General features: G+C 34.3%; 1 protein-coding gene across 9 annotated transcripts in view; it reads left to right on the forward strand.

Annotated features, from left to right (window-relative positions):
• Dmd (dystrophin) overlaps positions 1-22687 on the forward strand; it is a 2040854-nt gene that overhangs the window by 455521 nt on the left and 1562646 nt on the right. For all 9 annotated transcript variants that reach the window (XM_070040660.1, XM_070040663.1, XM_070040664.1 and 6 more), the window contains 2 exons: positions 12699-12791; positions 19047-19219. In XM_070040660.1, coding sequence (XP_069896761.1) covers positions 12699-12791; positions 19047-19219 — 266 coding nt within the window. The remainder of the gene's footprint in view (positions 1-12698; positions 12792-19046; positions 19220-22687) is intronic.

The following is a 22687-nucleotide window of genomic DNA, read 5'->3' on the forward strand; positions in this document are numbered from 1 at the left end:
ACAAACCCTTTTTTGATTTAGTTGTTTTTTTTTCTTTTTTTCTGATTTTTTTATTGTGAAAATACTGTACAGAGGAGTTACAATTACATGGGCAAGATAATGAGTACATTTCTTATCAAGCATTGTAGCCTCCTCCTTTGTTTCCCCTTCCCATCCCTTCCCATCCTCACCCCCCTTCCCCGCCCGCCCCCCCCCCCCCCCCGCACGAAAGTTGTAAAGTTCGTTTTCGACATAACGACTTGTACATCTCATTGTTGCAATGGGTCCACCTGTATCCCTATTTAAACGATTTGTTTTTCCCCTTCCACTCCATAAATTATAACGATATCAAATACAGTGAAAGCAGGGGTTATACTGTGGGGGAGGGACATACAAAGCAACAAAGGAATAATCTTATAAATGTGTTAGAAACAATTGCATGAAAGAAAAAAAACATTTGAATACATATCTTAGGGTTCATTTCCCTAATATCAACTTATCTGACCTTTTCTACTTCACTCAGACATATACTAGATATTGCAAATAAGGGAAACCATGGGACCTATGTTTCTTTGGGCCTGGCTTACTTCACTTAATATAATTTTTTCCAAGCCTTTCCATATGTCATTCTTTGTGATGGAGGCATAGAATTCCATTGTGTTCAAGATCAATAGAAAGCCCACGGATTGGGAGAAGATCTTCACTAGCCATACAACGGACAAGGGTCTCATATCTAAAATATACTTGGAACTTAAAAAATTAAATCCCCCAACAACAAATCCTCAAAGAAACAACTGCCCAATAAATAAGTGGGCTAAAAACTTAAAGAGAAACTTCTCTGAACAGGAAAGAAGGATGACCAATAGACACATGAAGAAATGCTCAACCTCCCTAGCCATAAAAGAAATGCAAATCAAAACAACATTGAGATACCACCTCACTCCAGTTAGAATGGCTAAAATCAAGAACTCTAATAACAACAGATGTTGGAGGGGATGTGGACAGAAGGGAACCTTACTGCATTGTTGGTGGGAGTGTAAACTTGTTCAACCACTTTGGAAAGTAGTATGGAGGTTCCTCAAAAGACTCCACATAGAGTTCCCTGTTACCCAGCAGTCCCGCTTTTGAGCATTTACCCAAATGACCACAAACAAGGCCACACTAAAGCTACCAGCACAACTATGCAGCATTATTTACCATAGCTAAGATATGGAACCAACCCAGATGCCCCTCAGTAGATGAATGGATTAAGAAAATGTGGTATATATACATGATTTAGTTGTTTTTTAAGGAAGGGTTTGACATTTCATCTTTGGGCTAATCTTGGATCATGATCCTCCTATCTATCCATCCTACATAGCTTAGATTACAGCATTCATCATCATGTTCTACTTTATGATTGTGACAGATTCTTTGCTAATATTTTGTGGTTGCTTCCTTCAAACAACATATTCTCAATCTCTACCTCCGAAGTAGCTAGAATAAAAGACATGAGATATCATGCCTATGCCCTGTTCTTTTATTTTCTGAAGAGATTATAGATTATAGGTATTTTTCTATACAGTATCAATTTTTCTGAAGCCCAAAGAAAATAGCATACAGATTATTTCCCTCATTATTAGTCAGATAAACTGTTTTGAAAATGTTTATCATTTAATTTATGAAATATTAACAGTGATAATTTACAAAGAGACAGTATCTTTTTTTAATATTCTTTTATTGTAAAGACACTGTACAGAGGGGTAACAGTTACAGGAGTGATATAATAAGTACATTTCCTATCAAGCATTGTTACCCCTCCTTTGTTTTTCCCCTACCATAACTTTCCTCCCCACCTTCCCAATACTTCCCTTTTCCCCCCTATCCTGACTTCTTTCAATCCCCACTTGAATTCTGCTTGCACCTTACCTCTGCAAATGCCACAATCTCATTTTGAGTGATATTCTATGTGGTGCCTACTTAAGCATGAAGTTATTCTTGTTATCAAAAATTTATCTGGAAAACCACTTATTAAGAAGAAATTACTTCTAAGTGCAATGATACCCTCATTACACTGTTTATGGAGAGCAAAGCTCATTGTAGTAAAGTTGACCGTGGTTTCAGAAAGCAAACAAAAGAAAGTACAACATCCTGTGCAATTGGAAGATATTACCAAATGGTGTTTATCATTGTCTCTATATCAATTGTAGATGAAGAATATATATATAGCTTTCATTTATTTGTAACTTACTGAAGATAGACAGCAAATCTCAGATAAGATAGTCATTCTATGGACCATAAAGTCATTCTATCATTTCTTAATCCTCTTCCACTACTATTTTTGAACAATCCCCTTCCTGAGGCACTCTAAATTCATTTCTACAGTTCTTTCTCCCTACTGACTCAAATGAAAAGAGATGAGTAGTATTTAATGAATAATATCAACAAGAAGAGTTCATTTATTTATAACATATTTTCTTAAATATGACTTTTACTCAACGCATTTTTTTTCAATCAAATACTTTTGTTACTCATTTGGTGTCCAGTTGCACAATAGTTCGACTACTAAAGTAATTTAGCAATGTCAATATGATAATGATTGTTTTGGTGGTACTAAGATTTGAACCCAGACACTTAAGCTTACTTGGCATTCTTGCTCACACCTGGTGCTCTTCCATCTTACCCCTTCAGCCTTACTTTTTCCTGATTTTGTGGAGATTAAAGTCAATTGGGTTTTTCTATCCTGATTGGCCTCAAATCACCATTCTCTGGATCTTAGCCTCCTGATTAGCTAGACTTATAGGTGTGAACCATTTGTAGCCAGCTTGATAGGAAGATTTATTAACTATATGAGGGCTTGAAAAATTGCCTTCTGGATTCATTATGATCTTAGTCTGCTTTTTCATGCAAGGAAGTTTTCCAGTTGGTATTTTCTTTTAACCTCCCAAGATTTCCATCGTTATAATTTATAAATTAGATATCTTTTAAAGATTCTTAAGAAATGTAGTATGGCAAGGTAGCCGACATAACTATAAACAGGAGTTTATTGATTTAGTATGATTTAATATTAATGGATACACTGTAGAGATCATAACTATGCTCAACATGCCCCATCACCAATTGCCACATGGTAGCAAGGTTTATTTATTTATTTATTTTACAAATTTCAGATGTACAATTTGAAATGGCACAAATCAAATAAAATCATAGCTGCACATTATTAAGTCACAGATCCAAAATGAGTTTTTTTTAGCCTACGGTGAATATTCAGATGTCAGCTATGTTCAAGTCTTCACTTAATCATATCACTGAAAATTGTCACTGAATTAGATTGAATGGTTGTCAAATGTCACTGATCTGAAAAATGATATAGTGCTCACTCTTGCTGGCATATGATCTTAGATAAAAAGGATTCCAAACTGTTCTTTAAAACTGCTATTTTATATGCCCTTTATTCAGAAGCTTAAATAACATCTAATATATATTTGCACTATGTCAGAACATAATATCTTTCTGTGAATATAAACTATTTCTTTTAACCAGTCATAAAATTAGTTTAAATGTAAGTTCCAAATTTTAAAGATAATTTATGCTAGACAAACATTATTTCTTCTTTAAATTTTTAGTACTTGAAATAGGTGAGTAAAATATTGGTATATTATAGCTATTCATTCTCAAAGAACAAGAAGTAAATAGATTATCTCTGTAACTCATCAGGTATAGCTGTTTTGCCAAATAATTCCATAACTTTGTATCTACTAAGTAATCTGTGAAGTATGCTAATAACAATAACAATTCTCATAAAACACTGTTCTGTAGAATATTAATATATGCACTAGTATATTTTATAGTGTATAAATTTATACTGAGATGCAAAGATATTGTTACTATTACCATTTTGTCCCTTGAACTCAGTGTACAACGTTCAAGCTTAGAAAGCCATGTTTATATTAAAAGAGCATTCTAAGCTGGGAACTAGTGGCTCACATCTGTAATACTAGGTCCTCTGGAGGCTGAAATCTGAGGATTGTGGTTCAAAGCCAGCCCAGGCAGGAAGCCTGTAAGATTCTTCTCTCAGTTAATCACAGACAAAGCCAGAATTGGAACTATAACTCAAGTGGTAGAGTCCTAGTCTTGAGCAAAAGGTTAGTGCCCAGGTCCAGAATTCAAGCCCCAGTACTCGGGGGGAAAAAAGGAACATTCTAACCAGTGGCTTATGCCTGGTAATCCTAGCTACATTGGGGTTTGGAATCAGGAGATTGTGGTTCAAGGCCAGTCCAGACCAAAGGTTTAACACAACCAATAGTTGGGCTCGGCTCAGTGGTGTGCATCTGATATCCCAGCTATGGTGGGAAGTATAAATAGGAGTCTCTAAGTCCAATCTGACCTTGACAAAATACAAGACCCTATTTTAAAAATAGGTAGATTATACACTTGAAAACTGAATGACAGGAAAACAAAATATATTTGTAAATCTTTGTCCTTAACCTCAAATGTGTAGCATAGGGCAGTTATAGGTACCATTAACCATAAAGCATATGGCAAGTAGTGAAAATATTTAATAAATATTTATGTATAACTTAAATCATTGGAGTTGAGGACATTGTCTTCATAGTGAATGCCTATAGTTATCCCTTCTGGTACACTCTGGACCAAAAAGAGGCTTTTAATATATTTTTCTATAGAAATCTGAACTAAATAAAAATACAATCTTTGCAATTTGGGGATTTGTTAGATAATAAAGAAAAGCTATATTGAAAAATGAGGACTTCAATGGCAATGTGGCCCACACTTTTCCTTATATATATTGTCAATCTACCACGTAATAATAAAAGATTCAATTCATGTGTGTCTCTGAAAAAAATAGATGTGATTTATGCCTATAACTCTTAAAACTTTAAATAGTATAAATCTTATATGTGGGTTTTATTCAGAAACACACTTTGCAAGACAGTGAAACTTTTGCCTTTCCTGCATTTGTGATCTTTTAAATTCATTATGTTTAGAATAATTATGTAAATACTTGAGTTTGTCTTAAATATGGAGACATCTCTTTAGCATAACTACATGATAGCATACTTTTATTTAAAAAGCACTTAAACATGTTTAAAAAGCAAATGTGTTCATCTAGAATGTTGAACAGAACTTCTCTGGTGATTTACAAGTAGGGAGAAGGAAATGCATAAATATGAGAATATCAAGTAGATAAATGGTGGAAGTATATATGGGTGAAGGGTAGGTGTTGGGTGTGGGGATATTTATACAATCAGATCAAATGCTTGGTATTTCCCTAACCATAAGTTATTGTTTCAAATTTGTATTAGGAAAATGGACCCAAACTTAAAAAATGATATCTTATGATCCTTTTATTTTATTTTTTATTCTTCATGAAAATCTTTTTTATGAGATTTAATTTGCAGTGTTTGGTTAAACACACAGCAAGAATAACGAGTAAAAACATGCTTACACTTATCCCTTTCTCCTTTCTAATTCAAAATATGATCAAATTTTATGCTATTGTTGAACAAAAGTGAATCCTCCTTGGGATATATCTGAAATGATGAAATCATCTGGGAGAATCACATATTTTGAAACAACTATGAGAAATTTCCTCTCTCTTTGCATAATTTCCTTTGGCTGAATAATTCAGGCAGGACTGTTTGTCATTGTTGCCTGCAGCTCTGATATGTCCTTATCAGTAATTGTGTAAAAAGCCAAAGAAATATAGGTACCATCTACTATAAAGATGATAATTTCTCTATTAAATGATATAAAATTTTCTAAAACTTCTAAGTAAAAACTATAAATGCTTAACTACTTGGTTTAAACCACAGCTTTGAATTCCTTAATAACCCTAGTATATAATTACTGCTATCTACTGATACAAAACATTGATATACACATAGAAGCTACACTTATCAATGTATATGTCATGTCATTTTTGTTTGTTTACTACATAGATACATAATTACTGACTTAAAATATAGTTTGTAGCAGTTTTAAATTTTGCCTAGCGTGGTGACTTAGCAATTAAATTGTTGAATTTTTTTTCAAAAGACACAGTCTCACAGCATGTCTTAGAAAAATAGGTAAACTTAGAAAAAATAGGTTAAAGAGTACATTGTATAGTTTGATGATTAAACACAACTTTGTTCATAGCTAAACGTTAAGAAATATGGCATTATAACAAAAATATGTCAGATTTTGGTGTCACAGTAGTTCAGTATGGTAATATGAGGCAATCGGTAATACTATAATAGCCATTAACAATACGTAAGTTTGAGGCATGACCACTTTACAGTCTTTATAAGAAAGAAATTTCAGCAAGAGATAAAACATAAAGTAAATTTGGGAGGGATGTGCTGGTATCAGGGCCCGAACTCAGTACAGGCCTAGGTACATCTCTTAGCTTTTCATGTAAGGCTGGCGTGCTCTGAGCCACACCTCTATCTATGAAGTTTTTTTTTTGGTGGTTAGTTGGAGATAAATGCACTTTCCTGCCTGGGATGGTTTCAAACCATGAACCTTATATCTCAGCCTTCTGAGTAGCTATGATTAAGAGGTACTGCTGCCTGGCCACAAAATAAATCCCATTTCTACATTATGGCATGTAGAATTTATTAATGAGGTACTCCGTGACAATTTCTCAAGCTACAATTAATGAATTATCTCATTTTAAAATTGGGTTTCAGCTATGATCTTTTGAAAGCTTTGTTTGACTTTGATATTCTGTTTCCCTCTTGCTAAAAAGGATGTAAATGAAAATGTAGAGAAACTATTGGCAAAATTTACATACTGAAACATTCTGTGATGAGGTTGTAGGCACTATGAATGCCATGTTCAGAGAAAACTGGCTTTGAAAGTTTTTTTTTTCCAAAAGATATATATATATATATATATATATATATATATATGATAAAAAACCATAATGATAATTACAATCATGGAACAAATCCATTCCATGATGGCTCCTGGAAAAAAAAATCCACCAAATATGTAAACCTCATCTAATTCTAATAAGGTAAAATGAGAATTATAGTGGACAGGATTACCAATGAGAAAGGATATATAACAACATTTACAGAAGTAACCAAGAGAGTACTACAAGCAATTCTATAACAATAATTGTGAAAAACTCTGGGAAATGGATGATTTTCTAGTACAATGCAAATTACTAAAATTGAGATAAGAGTAAGTAGAAAATTAAACTAGCATAATTACTTCAAAAAGCATTTGGTAGGTTATTAGATATCCACCACAGAAAAATGTACCAAACTTTTTCAAAAATGAATTTAAGTGATCTCTATAATTTCTGTTATTCCAGAACACACAAAAAATAAGATTGCACAATTACTTTTGCAATGCAAGATTAACATTAGTAGCAGCACTCAGAAGCCATAAAATTAAATTATAGATTTGGAGCAGCAGTGGCTCACTCCCGTAATCCAAGTTACTCAGGAGGGTGAAATCTAAGGATTGTTGTTCGAAGCCACCCCTAGCAGGAAAGTCCATGAGACCCTTATCTCAAATTAACTACCAGGAGTGGAACTGCAGTTTAAGTGGTAGATGACTAGCCTTGAAGAAAAATGCTCAATGACAGTGCCTAGTCCCTGAGTTCAAGCCCTAAGACCAGCAAAGAGAAAGAAAGGAAAAGAGAGAGAGAGAGAGAGAGAGAGAGAGAGAGAGAGAGAGAGAGAGAGAGAGAGAGAGAGAGAGAGAGAGAGAGAGAGAGAGAGAGAGAGAGAGAAGGAAGAAAGGAAGGAAAGAGAGAGATAGAAAAAATGAAGGAAGGAAGGAAGGAAGGAAGGAAAGAAGAAAGGAAGGAAGGAAGGGAGAGAGAGAGAGAAGGAAGGAAGGAAGGAAGGAAGGAAGGAAGGAAGGAAGGAAGGAAGGAAGGAAGGAAGGAAGGGAGGGAGGGAGGAGGGAGGGAGGGAGGAAGGAAGGTAGCAAGGAAAGAAGAAAGGAAGGAAAACAAAAGGAAAGTATCAACCTTCTCAAGGGGTGACATTGATCAAGATACACTGTATTAATAAACTGCTTTGATGAATGGCAACTCTTTTGTACAAGTACTTAAGGGCAATAAAAATATTTTTAAAAGACTAAAGCTTAAAAATAAATGTGGCTTTCCATATGTCAATTATCAATAAAATAGAAAAAGACAAAGCCATTTCAACTACAAGCTATTTTGCAAATGCTATATAATAAAACTATTATAGAAGACAAAGAAAACAAAGTACTCTAGAGAAAAAATAAGTGAAACCTAATAGCAGATGATCCACAGATGAAATTTTAAGTTAATCATATGTTCAAATATAGTAGAAATTACAGAAAACAACAAAGTGATATATTTCTATTCATCAGACAAACAAAACTAAAAGGCAGAAATAAACAATTGCTATTTAGGATATACCCTAATTTTATCTACTATTGGTTAAAATAGAATCCATTTTTAATTTATATGGGAAAAAATTTACTAATTTTGTGCACACATTTATTGATCAAGCAGATACTTTGCTGCAAATTAGTATTACAACAATATGAATATTGATTCTGAAGATATGTGTATATTATGTGTGTAAATATATATATATAAATTGTATGTCTATAAATGATATATATGTATATGATGACAATCCTGCAATGTTTAAACTTGTAGGAAAACAAAACAAAACAGAGCAGAGTGAAGCTCTAGAAACAAGGAATTATTTGACCACCCAATAGTGCACCCAGAGTATAAAATATACAGTCATCAAAATTAATTTCATAAGAAGTATTAAATATAATCTGTATAGTATTCTTTTATGGAATGTAAAAACCATATATTTGTATCTACATAAAATCACACATGCACACTCATACATGCAATGGTCATATAAAGGAGGAACATGAATACATGAGTTTTTGGAACAGATTTGGGAAAAATTATGGGAAGAATGAGGAACAAATAAAATTCATGAGAGTGGTAAATACAAAAAGCCAGTCAAGTATTTGTGCAAATGAAATATTTCTGTGTATGTGAATAAAGAGGAAGTAGCGCTGTGGCTTAAGCGGCAGAGCGCTTGCCTTGAGTGCCCAAGCCCGGAGTTCAAGCCCCACAGCCGACCAAAAAAAAAAAATCTTGAATAAAGAAGTTAGATCTGGATATCATATCTCACATTTGTAATTTCAGCTCTCACAGAGGCAGAGATTAAGAGAATCAAAGTTCAAGGCAAGCTGAGGAAAAGATAATGAGAGATTCTTTCTTTAAAAAAATCAAGATTCAAAGCCAGCCTGGGCAGGAAAGTTTGTGAGACTCTTATCTCCAGTTAACCAGCAGAATACTGGAAGTGGCACTGTGGCTCAAGTGGTAGAACACTCACCTTCAGCTTAACAGCTGAGGGACAGTGCCAAGGTCCAGAGTTCAAGCCCTACGACCAATGAAAATTGGATTGTTGATATTTATTTCACATTTTGTCAAGTTGATGTACAGAGGGGTTATAGTTTCATAAGTAAGGTAGTGATTACATTTCTTGTCTAACTTGTTATTCCCTCTCATTTTTCTCCCTCTTTCCCTTTCCCTCCCCATCCCTCCCCCAAGTTGTGCACATCATTTCTAACATGTTTTCTTGTGAGTGTCACTGTTGCATAGGTTTCACCTTTGTCCTTTGTCTCACCATTTTGTTTTTCCCCTTCCCTGCTCTAGTTCAGATAAACATATATACAATACCCAGGGTACCAAAATTGAATACAGTGACAACAGGAGGAAAAGCACAAAAGAAAAAAGAAACCACATAGGATATTGAGGACAACAACAACAAAAGACAGATGCTGGAGGGGTTGTGGCCAAAAGGGAACACTACTACACTGTTGGTGGGAGTGTAAACTTGTTCAGCCACTCTGGAAAGCAGTATGGAGGTTCCTCAAAAGACTCCACATAGAGCTCCCCTATCACCCAGCAATCCCACTTTTGGGAATTTACCCAAATGATCACAAGACCATACTAATGCTACCAGCACTATTATGTTCATCACAGCATTATTCGCCATAGCTAAGATATGGAACCAACCCTGATGCCACTTAGTAGATGAATGGATTAAGAAAATGTGATATATATATATATATATATATATATATATATTATATGCTTGCATCAGAAGAATGACACCACCTAATTTGTAAGGAAATGGAAGGGCTTAGAAACAATCTTATTAAGTGAAGGAAGCCAGAACCAAAGAAACATAGGTCCCATGGTTTCCCTTATTTGTAATAATTAGTACATATGTAGGATAATCTTAGCAGATGGGCAGAATAGCTCAATAGGTGTGTACATATGACCATATAAGATGATGCTAAGCAAAATGAACTCCAAGACATGGAAACAAGGGGTTGGGGGGGTTAATTTTTTGAACTCAGTATATTTTAGATATAAGGCCCTTCTAAAAATATTTTCCCATCCTGTGGGCTTTCTATTTATCTTGTTAGTTATGTCCTTTGCCATTGGTTGACTAGGAGACCTGGTGTTTCCCCTACCCTTCCTTTAATATCTTCAGGTTCAACATCACAGGCCATAAAATAAATGTAAATCAAACCAATATTGAGATTCCACCTCACCTTAGTTGAATAGCTATTATAAAGAAATTTAAAATAACAAATGCTGGTGGGATTGAGGCTAAAAAGGAACTCTGAATGTAAACTTGTTCAGCCACTCTGGAAAGCAGTATGCAAGTTCCGTAAGAGACTAAACATAGAGCTTCCATATTACCCAGCACTTCCATTCCTGGGCATTTATCCAATAGAACACACAAAGCAACTAGAACTACCATGTTTATTGCATGATTATTTACCATAGCCAAGATAAGGAGTCAACCCAGTCCCAGTGGACGAATGGGTCAAGAAAATTTGATATTTATATTCAATGGAATTCTGTGCTTCCATCAGAAAAAAATGATATTGTATCATTCATAAGGAAATGCAAAGACTTGGAAAAATTATATTAAGTGACTTAAGCCAGTTCCCAAGAAACACAGGCTTCATGGCTTCCCTCATTTACTGTAAGTTGAATGTGCCTACAAATCTATAAGTAAACACACTGGAGGTTAAAAGTAAATATACTTGGACATGATAAATTATACAGTTTTCTAGACATTCATACAATGAAGCCAAGGGAGGATGTACATTCATAGGAGTGTAACATAAAGGCTCAATAGCTATCATATAAAAGAATATTTTATGAAATAAACTCCAACAAATAGAAATGAGATTTTTGTGGTTGCTGCTGCTGTTTCTGTTGTCTTATACTTTTGTCGTGTTTGTTCATTTATTTGTATTTGTGTAAGGGAAATGGAGGGACAAAGTGTGAACAAATACAGCAGTGGTACTTACTAGGCACTATGTTGAAAATCAACAATACAACGTGTAGGTGGGGATGGGGGGAAAAACTGTGAGAGAGTTGAGAGAAGGGTGACATGGTTCAAAAAGCGATGTACTTATTACCTGACTTATGTAAGAAAACATTACCTCTACAATAACAAAATATATTAAAAATTACATGTTAATTAATAAAACAGAAATTTGCTTTAACATAAAAAATAAATAAAATTGGACAATGGTGGCAAACCTCTATAGTCTCAGCTACTTGAGAGGCCATAAACAGGAAGACCATGGTCAGAGTCTGGGTTCAGGCAAAATATGCATGAAGCTATCTGATACATAAGTAAAGCAAAAAGGACTGGGAAATACCTGCCTAGCGAACATTAAGGCATCAATTCAAATCCCAGAACCACTAATATAAATAAGCATAAGTAACTAAAATATTTTCATATTTCTAAATCTTTATTTTAACTGATACTTTAACTCTATGTATTTATAAATGAAATGCTATGTTTTAATTCATATATGTCATATAATGTTTAAGCAGTTAAATATATTTAACTCCTAAAACGCCATTTCTTTTTGGTAAATTCTTTCAAAAGGTTCAAGAGTGAAAGGTTACATGGTAAGAAAGAAAGGAAGCTAGCAAGCTGAAAAGGCCAAAATAGCTTTATAACAGCCGACTCTTCAAGCAAATAATCCAATTCTTTCAGACTTAATCTTCTCTTTGGTGATGGACATTAATCCCTTTTGAAGGTTATTACCTTAGTAACCTAGTCTTCTCTCACTGGTTCGACATTTGAAAGTATCTAAACATCAGGACATGAATCTTTAGGGGAAAAACCACACCGAACCATAGTTTGGAGATTTGCTTTGAAGAAGTATCTCTTCTCAATTTTGATTCTTAATTCCAGTTCTGTGTAAGGAGAAGGGAACTGGCTATTAGTTCCATTGTCATTAGAAATCTAATAGTTTTCAAATGCACTAGATTGTCGTCAAATATAGTCACCCTTAATATAATAGCCCTCTCATAAGCTTTGTTTCAAATCTATCTGATGGAACATTGTCTTAATTTTAAGAATCTTTTATGAATTGTCACATTCTATATTTTATTTGGAGATACACTGGCCACTTTCATTTGCAGTAATCGGTTCATATGTTAAAAGGAATTTCAGTTCCTATCATGATAAATACATTAGGGGGTACTTGTTTGGTATGGAGAGTAAATTTACAAATGCATTTATTTCTATTTTGGGATTCTTTAAAAGAGCTGTAAAGCTACTAGGGCACTACTAATAGCTAACTGTAATTGTCTTCAAATTTTGTTTCTTTTCACTTTTAGTCATTTTGTATCTTTCCTTCAAATGCTCCCCTCCTTTTTTTAAAAACAGGTTGATTTAGTGAATATTGGAAGCACTGACATAGTTGATGGAAATCATAAACTGACTCTTGGATTGATTTGGAATATCATCCTCCACTGGCAGGTAAAATACTGACGAATGTTTCCTTTTAAATTAACATGTTGATTATCTTTTCCCAGTTTATACCCTTGGCTTGCAATATAAACACATGCACCTTAAACAATAAAAAGCCATCTCCATAGTTCTACCTTTTAACTTGGTAAAATCTATGCCATTTGAAATGTTAAGAGTTTACTTTCAAGGGTATTTTCTTTTAAATGCTACATTTCTTAGTTTCATTCAAATACTGCATTTATAAAGCATATTATAGTAGGATTTTGCACTTGCCTTGTGCACAAATTACAAGGTTCTGCTTCAAATCTTTTAAAAAATTCTAAACTGTCAACCCTTGTGCTACACAAAAATATACAAAACTACACTAAGCAGACTATTCATCAAAAACAAAATATTTTGCTTTCTGTTTCAGACAAATACAAGAAACTTCAAACTAGACACAACTAAGATTTCCTGTTGCATTTCTCTGAGATGTGACTACTAAATTCTTAAGATAGTTTACATTTTCATTATAAAATCACTGACAAGTTTTGAACCATTCAGTCCTTTTTATTTACTAATCATTCTAATACTCGTGTTCTAATTTTTATTTCATATGCTAAGGATAAGACAAAAAGACAAAAGTCTAGTCATAAGTATTCAAAAGTATTGTAGGAGAAAAAAACAAAGGAAGGGTAACAATGCTCTACAAGTAATGTACTCATTACCTTACTCATGTAACTGTAACCCCTCTGTACAGCATCTTTATAATAAAATTAAATTTAAAAAGCATTTTCTAAAAATATGTGTGTTCTATAACTTTCCTATAAGTGACTGAAGATTTTTGTAAAGAGAAAGGCATCTTCCAGGTGGCTGTGACTCATGCCTATAATCCTAGATATTCAGGAGGCTGAAATCTGAGGATCAAGCAAGGGTCAAACACAGACTACGGAGGAAGTTCAGGAGACTCTTATTTCCAATCAATCCCCTAAAAAAAGTCAGAAGTATGGCTCAAGTGGTAAAGCACTAGTGTTGAGAAGAAAAAAAATCTCAGTGACAGCACTCAGACCCTGAGTTCAATCCCTAGGACTGGCGCACGTGCGCGCGTGTGCACAGACACACACACACACACACACACACACACACACACACACACACACACACACGGAGAGGCATGTTTTCTTTCAGTTATTCCTAAAAGAATGAGCTTTTTTTAAATCAATCCTCTGTATTTTCAATGTAAATTAATGCCAATGAAAGATGAGTAAGATATGACTATAATTATGAGCATACCTGCTATATACTCAAATGAGCATCACAGTCTGATTTTGAAATTGAAAAGTGTTTCTTCAATCACAGAGAGTAGAGTTTCCGAATGACTGCATTTATTTGACCTCTGTAAAACCGATAATACTCATCTAAGAGAATATCTGCCAAGCATTCAGTATAGAGAGCCATTGTTATATGAAAAATGTCCTATGAATGACATTGATTGCTTAGCACTTTTCTCTCATATGTTAAGAATCTAGAGGATACTTGAGATATGTTTGCTTTTTTTCACTAGTAGGGATTACTGTTTTTTTAAATAAAATTTCTCTATTGAGATCTAATTTTTATACCATAAATTTACCACTCCTCAGTGTAGAATTCAATGTGTACCAAACTGGTTTAGTTCTTTCACTCACTAACTTCTCAAACATTCTTGAGAAAGAATAGGTTTTATTTCCTAATCCAGCTAAATTTTAGGCTATTTAAAGTTGTATTATTCATCCAAACAATCTCATTTTGGCACATTCCACCACATTAAGAAGATTTTTTTCTTGTATACTACATTCACTGTTATACTACTCTGTTTCTAGACAACTATTAATCTATTCTCTCTCTTTATATATATATATATATATATATATATATATATATATATGTGGCTTTTTGCATATTCAATTCCAGTGGTAACACAATATGTGTATTTTTTGTATAATTGTTTCACTTAGCATTGTGTTAGAAGTCCCTCTGAATTGTAATAGTTATCACAAGTTCATTTAGTTGAGTTGACTTTTAACTTGAATTACAAATTGATCTTAGTCTACATCAAATAATGTGTAGGTCAGAGGTGGACATACTCAATAAAGGGTCCATAATGATTTCCCAATCATGTCCATGCCTTTTAATTTCAGTTACTCAGTTAAACTGAACTTCACAGCAATATGGGAAGAGTAGTAGAAAACCGTAACTGCTGAATATAAAGAATAGCCCATGTGAGCCTCGGGTGAGGCTATGCTGGCTCTTTCCAGACTTTTCCATACAGTGTTGGTATAAAGAAAATCAACAAAATGACATACCCCATAACCATCGAACTACTTTCCTTCTGTTGCTCAGTGCTTCTTAAAATATCTTAAAGAACACTTTCTCCCTTAGTCCATGATATGTAAATTACTAAACTGAAACATAAAAAAGTGAAAAAATGCTACACAAGCACTATTTACTTTTTATTATTAAGTGTAATAATAGTGAATAGTAATGAAATTGCCATAGAATTTTCTTGCACATTTGCAATTGTCTTACTTATCTTATGACCCCAGTCTGTGGACCACACGAAGTGGAACAGATAGATGTTGGTTGTTATAGAGCAAGGAAAAGAACTCAGTCAAATACAGATCTTTGAAAGGATTTATTAATTGCATTTATCGTCCACTCTTATCCTTTTTTATTTCCTCCAATCCTTTGTTATTACATTGAAAATCTCTCAGGGAAAGAATTTTACTGCTCTCAGGTCTGATATTTTCTTCATTTGCTTATGAGGGTTCATTTTGAGGGAGTATAAGGAAAAGGGTAGCATTAGGAAAAAATGCTAGAAGGAATTTTTTAGTCTTTTCTTATCTGAAAACTCCCTTATGCACTGCTATTTTCACCTATGTCCTTGAATTGCCTTTTCTTGTGATTGCAAGAAGGCAGACTCTGCTTTGCCTCTTTTTCTCTTCTAGCATATTGCCCTGTTCTCCCCAAATTACTAAACACTCCTTATACATTTTTGCTGTTGAACATTTCATCGAATCTCCAAAAATATTTTCACTATCATATATATATATATATATATATATATATATATATATAGTGATATAGAAGAAGCCCTTGAATCTCAGTAAAGATGAAAATCCTCCAGTCCATTTAATGTACTTTTCAGATTTATCTGATTAAGCAAGGCTTTAAGACATAAAAATATAGGAATCTCTTCGTCCAGTGGCACATACTATGTTATTAATAGTGCTGCCCAGAACTTCTTCAACTTTTGAGAACTTGGGAATATCAACTCTACTTTCCAGTCATCATTTTTTTTTGCAGCTTCCACTTCAAATAAAATTGTTAGGGTGAAAACTAATGTGTATTTTCAGGAGTAGGTGGCTTTGAACAAAGCTGTGATGCAGACAATGTGTGTTTGGCATCTTTCCATTTTTGTAAGTGCAAACCATCCTTTTTCAAGTGGTAAACTTGGTTCTGGCGATCAGCTGGAAATAAAACCAAATCTTAACAGTGGTGTACTAACAGAAATCAGATTTCCACATTTTCTGCCTGAATTACAGTAACTACTCAAGTAATTCACACAGTAAACTCTATATGTCATTTAAGCTTCATACAATTACAAAACAAATGGTTTTGCACTGCTGAACCTCTTCTTTATAAACACTTTCCTACCTACCAATTTCTGTACAAAATAGTTACAGCTCTCTTTTTTCAGCAGTGTGGTAGAGACTCCTTTCCATGTAGAATCTTCTTCCTACATCACTTTAACTCTAGTCCTTCACTATAACACATTCCAATCACAGGCTGGTTTCTAGGATGTAGATTTGAGATTGAGATATTGTTCTTGGGACCAATAACTCATCAAGGACAGAGGTGGCAGCAGTGGGAAGAGGAAAAGTTACAGCTTTCATGCAGACCCAATACCCAACTTGCTTAACCCTGTAGTGACCTTGGTGCAAAATGACCCTTCAAAATGGTTCCAAGTGAAGCCAAAATGGCTGATTGTATTTACACATCTTTGTTTCATAAGCCACTAGATGAGGGATCCCCTGGAAAGAGTAAGACTTTGGGTGATAGGACTTGGCACTTCAGATATTTCCCAAGGGAATTGCCAGCTGGAATCTATCTGGTGACAATCCTTTTCCTGAGTGAAACTTTACATGATATATCTCCATGTTCATCACACCTTCATTTCCCATTTAATTCCTATTTTGTGTTTGTTTTTTTTCAATTTGGTTCGGTTTGGTTTGGGGTATTAAGGATGGAATCCAGGGCTTTTTATATACTAAGCCAGTGCTCTACCATTAAGAAATAGCTCCAGCTCCTTGTTAGTAATTTTTAAAATCAATGTTCATTGACATTTCACTTATTTCCTTTTTGTATAGATATTTATAACTTTAGCAGCTCTCTCAGTGCCTCTCTCTGTATATCTCTTTCACACACATAAATACACACACTCTTTCATACAAATATACACCCATGTGTTGTCTTTTCAATTGATTCTCAGGGACCTTAAGTCCTGAAGTTAGGAAATTCTTTTGTTCACCTTATGTCCAGTGATTGCTTGATAACTGTCTTTTATGTAGGAAAATGATAAATGATTTTTACACATCATCCTTTATCTTTTTCTCAGCAACATTTGCATCCAAGTAGCAATAATACCAATGAGACTGAGGTTGATAAGCTGAATTAGTGACATAGTGGTGCTCAAAGTGTTTGAATTAAATACTTTGTTGTCTTTAAACATTATGCACATAGAAGGCAATCTGGAAAGCATTTCACAAATGAATCCCATCCATCACTGGAGATTTCCCTGACCACTGAAAATGCATCACAACTGCTGTGCCGGTAGCCACTGATTCCAACCCTTGCACAAGACATTTGTGCATAGAGATTATGCATTTCATACATGATAGGTTATTATGTGCAAAAGTGTATACATTATGTAATTATTTGACTTATTTTTTCACCAAGCAACTGGCTAAATGATCAGGTTATCAAGAGATCACAACAAACGCATGCAAAAATTCATATATTCAAATTGTTACTGTTTTCCAAAGTCATCCGAACTCTTTTTCAAGTATTTTAAAACTCAGATTTAATATTATGTCCTGAAATTTGCATTGAATCTTCCACAAGAATATGAGTAGAACTCACAGTGTTAATATATGTATTTCCCCCAAGGTACTTGTTAATTTCTACATGAATGAAAAAGCAAAATATCATATTTAGGCTGGACATAAATATTCATCATTTGATCAAATTTTGATAGCATATAACCTTATACTTCTCAAACAGAGAAGTCCCTGGTGCTAAAGACTGATCACATTTACTTAAATATACTGCCTTCACAAATCTCAGAAGGGACCTAAACTATATATTTAAAGTAGCATAGTGAAAACACTTCAGTAGAATATGTAGACAATATGTTCCATAATGAAATGTCCTTGAATTCTTGAAATTTATAAACATGGTTTAAATGAAGTTGAGCTTCAGATTACTTAGAGAAATGAAACTTTGAAATAACAATAAACTGTTCAAAAGTATTTGCACTTACCTAAAGCCTAGGAGAGAATCAAATGTACAGAAACCATTTAGTGAATATAAAATCAAGGCCACAGAGCTATCGTTCTTAGCGAGAAATAGTTCTATAATTTGTTGCTGATTTTAAAACAATTTAAACATTTGTTCTTTCCCTTTCTCACTTCAGTCAAGAAACATAACTTGTATTATTTTGTTATAGTAGAAAACTAGATTTTATTTTACTATGTTGTAGATTTGTTGTAATCATATTTTTTGTGTAGAAAAAGAAGCCAAATCCTAAAAAAGGTTTTGTAGCTTGCACATTTCACACAATTTACAAAGGAAAAATTTGAAGTACATTTTTTAAAAAGGCCTTTTCTCATTTACTGTGTTATTTCTCTTATTCAAAAAGAAAATCAGATTGAGTTTCAATTATTGGCTATCTTCTATGGCCTCACCATTGTAAATTAGAAAGGTGAGACAAAAAGCATTAAATTTATAATTAAATATGGCAGAATCTAGGCGTAATAAGGGGTACAGGCCAGCAACTGTCAAAATAGATTTCTAACCATTTAGAATTGATGTAGCCCTAGTAAAAATCTATTCTTTCTCCATAGTAACTGGACTGAAGTTCTCACATGTTTTTACTAAAGAAAGAGGACATTCACATTGAAGTTTTCAGAGATTTTGTTCAGGGAATGTGTTTTCTTATGCACAATTTCTTTATATATTCATATATAGGTCAAAAATGTAATGAAAAATATCATGGCTGGATTGCAACAAACCAACAGTGAAAAGATACTTCTGAGCTGGGTCCGACAATCAACGCGTAATTATCCACAGGTTAATGTCATCAATTTCACCACCAGCTGGTCTGATGGCCTGGCTTTGAATGCTCTCATCCATAGTCATAGGTAAGGGTACTACTGACAATGTTGCAACAATGAGAAGTACAAGTTGTCATGTCCAAAACGAGCTTTACAACGTCGGTGCGGGGGGGGGGGTGAAGGGGGGAGAAGGAGAAGGATTGGGATTGGGATTGGGGGGGAGAGAGGGGCTGGGAAGGGATGTGAAGGGTAAACAAAGGAGGAGGCTGCAATGCTTGGTAAGAAATGTACGCATTATCCTGCCCATGTAATTGTAACTCCTCTGTACAGTATGTTCACAAATAAAATAAAATTAAATTAAAAAAAATAAATTCCTTTTATAAGTATTGATTTAGAATATAAGATGTATCTTTTCCCAGTGTAGTTTCAGATTATTCTCTACTATGCCATCTGCTACCTGTGTTAATCATTTTAAACTAACTATCCATTAGACTGGAAAGATTAAAAGTATTTTTCTAGATTTATTTTTCTTTGCCAGTCCTGGGGCTTGAACTCAAGGCCTAGGTGCTGTCCCTGAACTTGTTTGTTCTCAGGGTTAGCACTCTATCACTTGAGCCACAGCCCCACTTTGGGCTTTTTCTGAGTAGTTTACTGGAGTCAAGAGTCTAACAGACTTTTCTGCCCCAGATGGCTTCAAACCATGACCCTCAGATCTCAGCCTCCTGAGTAGGTAGGGTTATAGGTGCGATAGGAATTGGCACCCAGCATTTTTCTACATTTTTTTTTTTTGTTTAAGACACATTCTTACTATGTATCACATGCCAGGCTCAAAGTGGCTATCATTCTGCCTCAGCTTGTGAGTGCCAAAATTACAAACACATGCCAACACAACTGACGTTTGTCTACTTTTTATGTAATTGTTAAAATAGTAAAGTTAAAAGCTGGGTGCTAGTGGCTCAGTGCTACTCAGGAATCAGAGATAAGAGAATGGCAGCTCCAATCCAGCCAGAGCAGGAAAGCCCATGGGACTCTTATCTCGAATTAACACCAAAAAGGCAAAAGTGGAGCCTGTGCATTGAGTGGTAGAGTTCTAGCCTTGATTTAAAAAAAGAAAAAGAAAAAAATGCGCAGGGACAGCACTTAGGCCCTGAGTTCAAGTCCCAGGTCTGGCAGCAAATAACCACAACAAAAAAGTAAACTTATAAGGGCATGACTTTGACTACCTTTGAATGAAAAGATGACCATATATGAAACCAAAACTCCCAGAACTTTTAGGGTTTTTTTCTAAGTTACCAACAATGGGCTTAATCTTTCTGTACAAATCTTATATTGGCATGAACCTAACCTATTTAACTAAAAATGTTTCCAAAATTTCACAAAAGCAATTGTACTAAAATTAATTACCATTATCAGATAAATTACATAGAAAGAAAAAAATTCTCTCATTAAATGCAACTTAGATATTAAACAACGTAAGTCCTGTATATTTTCTTCTAGTTGAAGGTTTAAGGAGACTGGGAGCATCATAACACCCTAGGCAAAGAAACATCTATTCTCTCACTTACTGATCAGATTATCAAAAGAAACAATTTCCCTGGACAAGTGGAACAACTGCTATAAAGCAAGGGATAGTTCTGTGGATTTTCATAAAAAGAGCACTATAACATAGTGAATCAAATGTCCTTGACTATATTCCATGGAGTATTTTATTTCCTAAAGTGATAAAATAGCTGTTTTCTTTTATTGTACACTAAAGTCAACAAATGAATTAATATAAGCTCAAGAAAAGCAAAACCATGTAGAAAATATTTTATTTATATTTATGTAACATATAGTTTATAAAGTATTAATATGTATATGAACAATCTCTACAGTACCATACCAAATGTGCTATCAATAACATATATAGGCTCTAGGAAAAAATCCACTTTTGGTATGTGTGTTTGTGTGTGCACGCACGTGGAAGTACCAGGGTTTGAACTCAGGGCTTTAAGCTCTCTCATTCTGCTCCTTGCTCATGGCTGGCACTCTATTGCTTGAGTCTGGTGTTTTACTGGTTGACTGGAGATGGAATCTAACAGACTTTTATACCTGTGCTGGCTTTGAGCCATGATCCTGCAGCTCTAAGCCTCCTGAGTATCTAGGATTACAGGCATGAACAACCAGCACCTTGTTACTTAGGTCTTATTATTTCCTATATCATTTACCAAACACAGGATCAAATGCATTGCCTAATTAACTGTGCTTAAAATGCGAATGCACTGATTCTTAATGCAGGTTATCCTTTCTTGTTCTAATTTTTCATTTTGTTTGACAAGTCTACCATTTTTCCTGTGCCACTCTTGCTTCTAGAAAGGCTCAGAATATAAATTTTCTTCATGGTAAAGCTCAACCCAAGGGCAAACACACTCTAAATAAGCATCTTTGGTAGGTGTCATGCTCCAGCTGGGTTTAATTAACCCCATCTAGACTGGGTTTCCAGGTGAATGACTCAGCAACCTGATTTTAGAAAGGAGGCAGACTGACACCCAATCAGCATGTTAAGCAACGTTAACACATTGTTTTTCTTAGCACAATGGAAGAAAAAAATTCCATTGCTTCAATATAGTCAGGTGAGGAAGGATAGAGATATTCATTCTGCATCATAAATCAGTGCTCATTTATGCAGCCACATGCTTCACATGAAGGGCCTGAAAAAATATTGATCTTGTTCTTCATGTACACATTCTCAGATGAACAAAAATATTGAGGATCAGGTTATGTGGTCCTTGTAGGCACTTTAACATTTTCTCTTCAAGTGGAAGACTTCCATTCTGTGAGCATGTTCACACACCACATTTGTTAATATTCTGTTTTATGATTTCTGAATAAATTTGTAGGTAAGACAGTAAACATATTCAGATTGCTCTGTCACTGACCTAGTCTTCCTCTGTCAAAAAAATCCTCATTTATATATTGTCCCCTAATATATTGAATGAATCATCAGTCACTATGTCTTTATACACATTACATGGTTACTTGTTAAAGGTTTCTCACAGTTATTTAGTGTTTTCTCATGAATCATCTACTTCATTGCCTTTAACAGACATTCTTGTTGTTTATCTAAAGAAAGGAAAATGGTTCAACTTTCTGTTCCAAGGTGATTGTCATTGGTATATTTGGAATGTCATGAGGTGTCCTGATTTCAATAATTGAGTGACTAAGCTATATAGAACAAAGGCATGTTCTTAATATAGAGCAGAGAGATTGACAAAGGACCTTGGAAATTAAGTGTTTTGTGCTAAAACACAGTGTACTACAGTGGAATTGAAAGGAATTGAGATTTCATTCTTATGGTTAAACTTATTGATAATTGATTCAAAATATATCCAAAGTTTGCAGGCAAAGTTGCAATAACTTATAATTAATTTATTTCCCTATATTGGGACTACAGTGCCTGGTTTGAAAAATCAGATTTTAGAACTTGAAGAAAAAAATGAAACAAACATGTCTTTGTGACCCAAACTCTACCTCATCACAGTCCAATACTAAGATGCAGTCACTGACAGCTAGCTC

The sequence above is a fragment of the Dipodomys merriami genome, unplaced genomic scaffold (genome assembly GCF_024711535.1).
Source record: "Dipodomys merriami isolate MVZ:Mamm:240054 unplaced genomic scaffold, mDipMer1.0.p SCAF_3, whole genome shotgun sequence".
In the NCBI taxonomy this organism is placed as follows: Eukaryota; Metazoa; Chordata; class Mammalia; order Rodentia; family Heteromyidae; genus Dipodomys; species Dipodomys merriami.